Source organism: Cebus imitator, unplaced genomic scaffold (genome assembly GCF_001604975.1).
Source record: "Cebus imitator isolate Cc_AM_T3 unplaced genomic scaffold, Cebus_imitator-1.0 Scaffold65, whole genome shotgun sequence".
In the NCBI taxonomy this organism is placed as follows: domain Eukaryota; kingdom Metazoa; phylum Chordata; class Mammalia; order Primates; family Cebidae; genus Cebus; species Cebus imitator.
Genome location: NW_016107380.1, coordinates 7,037,210 through 7,042,009, shown reverse-complemented (window position 1 = coordinate 7,042,009; position 4,800 = coordinate 7,037,210). Strand labels below are relative to the sequence as shown.

The 4,800-nt window shown below is 38.7% G+C and overlaps 1 protein-coding gene across 1 annotated transcript in view; it reads right to left on the bottom strand.

Moving 5' to 3' along the window:
• The window catches only part of MAP3K5 (mitogen-activated protein kinase kinase kinase 5), a 148,606-nt gene that overhangs the window by 53,503 nt on the left and 90,303 nt on the right, over positions 1-4,800 (bottom strand). Inside the window, exons 14-16 of the mRNA XM_037739239.1 lie at positions 4,154-4,281; positions 3,114-3,250; positions 1,291-1,396 (exon numbers count right to left, since the gene is read on the bottom strand). Of these exons, the coding sequence (XP_037595167.1) occupies positions 1,291-1,396; positions 3,114-3,250; positions 4,154-4,281 (371 nt within the window). The remainder of the gene's footprint in view (positions 1-1,290; positions 1,397-3,113; positions 3,251-4,153; positions 4,282-4,800) is intronic.

Genomic DNA, 4,800 nt, shown 5'->3' with positions numbered 1-4,800 from the left:
AAAAAAAAAAAAAAAAAAAAAAAAAAAAAAAAAAAAAAAAAAAAAAAAAAAAACAACCAACAACAAAACACCCAATCTGAGTTCTATCTGGTACATCCTGCTCTGACTTCTGGTTGCAATGTTTCTTCTCTCCCAGGCAATTTCCTCATCTGCAAAATGGAGGTACTCCCACCTACCTCATAGAACTGAGATGGGGTCACGTTGCTTCATATTAGACCAAAGATTATTCATGATCTTTTTCTCTCCCCGCCACTTGACCTTTCTTTCTTTCTTTCTTTTGCTAAATTTTTCTCTATAAGAAGAAGAACTTAACACTTCATGAGAATCAGCATGATGGAGTGATAAGAACCTAGAGTGGAGATCAGGTTTGAAATCTCACATACCCTCCCTATAACTGTTGGGCAGTCATGAATCTCTTGAGTCTGAGCTTCCTCTTGGCTACTCTTACCTTTCTGGAAACACTTGGTCTCCACCCTCTCAGGACTTTGCACCACAGGCAGCTCAGTGGCTGCATTGCCTAATTTCTCAGGAACGCTCTCTCCCTCCCCTCTTGAGTTGGTGAGTCACTTCCTCTTTCTGAATTGAAATCCTATGGTTATTTATATTGTGGCATAGGGGAGTCAACAACAGAGAGTAAACAGTAAAAGAGGTAATTTATCCTCCAAATGGGAAGTGATTAGGCTATGAGTAAGAATCACGGAGAGGTTGGGCCAAGGAAATGTTTAATAAAAAAAAAAAAAAAAACTTCAGTGGCGTTAAGCAGGAGACTAACTAAACAAGTCATATAAATACAGGAAGAGAAAAGAGCCTAATCAAATTCTGTAACACATTTTTCAGTGAGCATCGAAAGATACCAATATTGGCCAGGTGTGGTGGCTCACACTTGTAATCCCAGCACTTCTGGAGACCACAGGTTTATCGCTTGAGCCCAGGAGTTTGAGACCAGCCTGGGCAACATGGTGAAACCTTGTCTCCATCAAAAATAAAAAAAAATTAGCTGGGCATGGTGGTGCATACTTGTAGTCCCAGCTACTCAGGAGGCTGAGGTGGGAGAATCACTTGTGCCTGGGAGTTTGAGGCTGCAGTGATCAGTGATCACACCACTGCATTCCAGCCTAGGTGACAGGGCAACACCCTGTCTCAAAAAAAAAAAAGAAAGAAAAGAGAAAAGATACCAACATTACTGTGTGTGAGAAATCCAACTGAATTCTTCTCTCACATTATGTTCAAACTCAGCAATTATTACTTCTTTAATTACATGAGATCTGTATCATCAATGCAAAAACATACCAGTAAAAGTTTCAGTACAGGGGTTTATGCCAGCAAGCCTCTTTGATGTCCCGAAGTCAGAGATCTTGAGTACACCACTGTAGGTATTAATCAACACATTGTCACCCTAGAGAACAGAGGACTTTAATCACAAATGTTATCTTTCTTCAGATACTGTCTGTTGTTGACTTGGTAAGTCCAATTTTAAAAAAAGCTGCCCTTACAGCAACCAATGACACTAATTCTATATTCTTTATTAATAGTTTATCTCAATAGTGAATTTTTGATACTTTTTGTTTACATATTATCAGTTTGAAACCACCTTTGCAAAAATTATAACAGTGAGAAAATGATGACAGTAAAAGAGATCTGATCTAACCACCACCATCTTGCCTTAAATTTCCAAAGTGCCCTTGGTCATTCCAGGGTGTAGCCCAAGCTCACTTGGGGAAATTTAGTTTATAGTTTAAATGATAATAGCCCTTCCCCCAAACTAAACCACCTTTGTAAACCTAATGAAAGGCCACCAGGTTAGGAGGATGAGAGGGGCCTAAAGTCTGCTAAGATGCAGGCATAGTTACATGATTATCAGCTCATTATTCTGGGGGTCAAAAGATTTGCAACTTCCCCAATTGCTTTTATAATTGACATCACTATTGTAGAACCTAAGACTGGCCTTTTGAGCTGTCTTTTCAGGCTGCTCCATTTCTGACTACCAGATGGCATCACCCAGACCTGTGACTCTGGACTCAACCATTCCTGTGGCCCCCACCCAGAAGTGGACTTGGCGCACAAGAACCATCTTCCACACCCCTATGATTGCATCCTCAACCAATCAGCAGCACACGTACCCCAGCCCCCTGTTCACCAAGCTATCTTTGAAAAACCCTAGCCTCTAAATTTTGGGAGAGGCTGATTTGAATTATTATAAAACTCCAATATCTGGTTTTAGCCATCTCTGTGTGTATTAAACTCTTTCTCGATTGCAATTCCTGTGTCTTGAGAAGTCAGCTCTATCTGGTCAGTGGGCATGATGAACTCACTGTGTGGTTATAAGTTCTTCACAATCTGTTACTCAGATCACAAATCAAATATGATTCCTAATTGGTTAGAGCTTGCTGCTATTTACAGATATGTAATGATATATGTATAATCAAATTATGATTTTCATAACTTTCCAATTACTTTCTTTTCTATGTTTCTTTACTTCTTCTCCTGCAACATACAGGGACACTACAGATAAATGGGCATTTTGGTTGATTTTAGGGTAGTAATATTAACTTATTTTCAATAGTCTAGACTTTGTCAAAAATGTATTTGTTCTGAATTTTCTTTTTAAAAAGAATGTAAAGTTATTTTAATTTTGAAGAATTTATACCTTATAATTATAGTTCAATCAATGAATATGTGATACTTGTGAGAAAAGAGGAATTTTTTTTTCTTCAGACCATTCATCCATTGATTCAATAAGTATTTACTGAGTAGCTACTATGGAAAAGGATACAAAGATTAGCCAGCCTGTAAGCTCCTCAGGACCAGGGCCTATCTCCTGTTTAACTTTGGACAACTGCATCCCACCCTGCAGAGCCCCTAGGAAGCATCACGTAGTGGGGGCACAATCTTGTTGGCTGAACAGTTAAGCAGCTTGTTCCTTGAGCAGAAGCGATAAGACATGAACATAAAGAACTGATTCAGGGGTGAATGATATCTTAGATTTCTGCTGTTTCTAAGAATTACTTATTTGCCATTCTAAATTAACATTCATAACACAATATGACTTTTGCAAGTAAAATAATAACCCAGCAAAGAAAGAACTCATGAAAATGAATCCCGGTGCACCTTACCTTTATGTCTCGGTGAACTATCTGATTGTCATGGAGATATTTTAATCCTTCCAGTATTTGCTTTGTATAAAAGCCAATTGTTTGCTCATTGTCTTTTAACGGACCCCATTTGGAACGGAGGAGAGCAGAAAGACTTCCTGTAAAGTAGGAATAAACAGTAAATAAAACCTCATTCCAATGAGCTGTTTAAAGCATATTAATAACGTAACAGTAATTCGAGCTAACATGCATTGGTTCTTCACAGTGGCCCAGGCGCTGTACTACATGTCGGGCTCAAACATGAATCAGCAAATAGCCCCACTCTGAAGATGCTTGCTACCAAATACGTCTAAGTAAAAGGCCAGTGTCAACTGCTAACCTTAATTCAAGTCATGATGATTGATACTGAAATGGTTCCCATATTTATGCACTGGCTCTGTGAAATTACATAATTCAAATGTAAAGCTTTTAGAACTTTAAATTATTTAAGCCTTATTATTATTTAAGGAATGTGACTTTGTGGCCTGAGCCATGCATCATGCAGTTGTATTTCTGTTTCTGCGATTATAGACTAAATCTCTTCCTCATTTTTGTCATGGAAATGATTGGGAAAGACTGAATGGTGCCAAAGATAAGATCCCATGAGACCATCACACCTCCTTATGGAATATTAAAACAATCTACCTTGGAATATAGCAAGTTGTAACCACTTAAAATAGTGACCTTGTGTAGAAGATGTTGCCACCCTGTTGGTCTTTGACCTATATAAGTGAGACATGAGCTTCCTCACTTTGGAACACTGGCCCATTCTTCTGGAGTCTGTGTTTCCTGGGTGGCTGTCCTCAAGCTTTGCACTAGAATGACCTCTTTACATTAGGGTATTTTCTAAATCTCATCATTTATGGTTGACATCTCCTAACAAACCGGAGGTAATACCACATGTCCAATTTTTCTTTCAGTTTAGACAGATTAAGACCTGTACTCTAGTAAATCTCATTCAATTTTACTCCCCTTCAAGGCTCTACAAATTCATACGTTTTAAAGCAAGAAATATCTCTTACCTCCCGGGACCTGCTCCATGAAGATTTTAATGAAACCATTCTCACTGAAAGAGCCCAGATACTGGACAATATTTTTGTGCTTCAGGTGCTTATGCAATGCTATTTCTTCATGCAGGGGCTGAGAGTATCTAAAAGACATGCAATTGTCAATGAGTTAATTATGTAGCCAGACTTTACTGTATAAATTTAAACAATACAAATAGAAAATGTCAGCCAAATATATGTCCTTATGTAAAACCAAAACAACCATTTAAGGCCTTTATTTCTCCTAAGGTAAATTCTAAATTCTATGAAGGTGTGGTAGGATCTGAGGAGAAATGTGTCAGGTAAAGACAGTTGTATACATTAATTCATTTCATTGAGAAGGCAGTATTGCTATGCCCATTTTACAGATGAGGAAACTGACTCACTGAGAGGATGACTGACTTGCTCAAGATCCCAAAGCTAGTTACAGAGCCAAGATTCGAACCCAGGAGAACTGAAACCATCCACACAGTTTACTCTCCATATTAATATGACCTACCTACCTTCTTTCCTTCCTTCCTTCCTTCCTTCCTTCCTTCCTTCCTTCCTTCCTTCCTCCCTTCCCTTCCCTTTCCTTCCTTCCTCCCTTCCCTTCCCCTTCCTTCTTTCCTTCCTCCCTACCT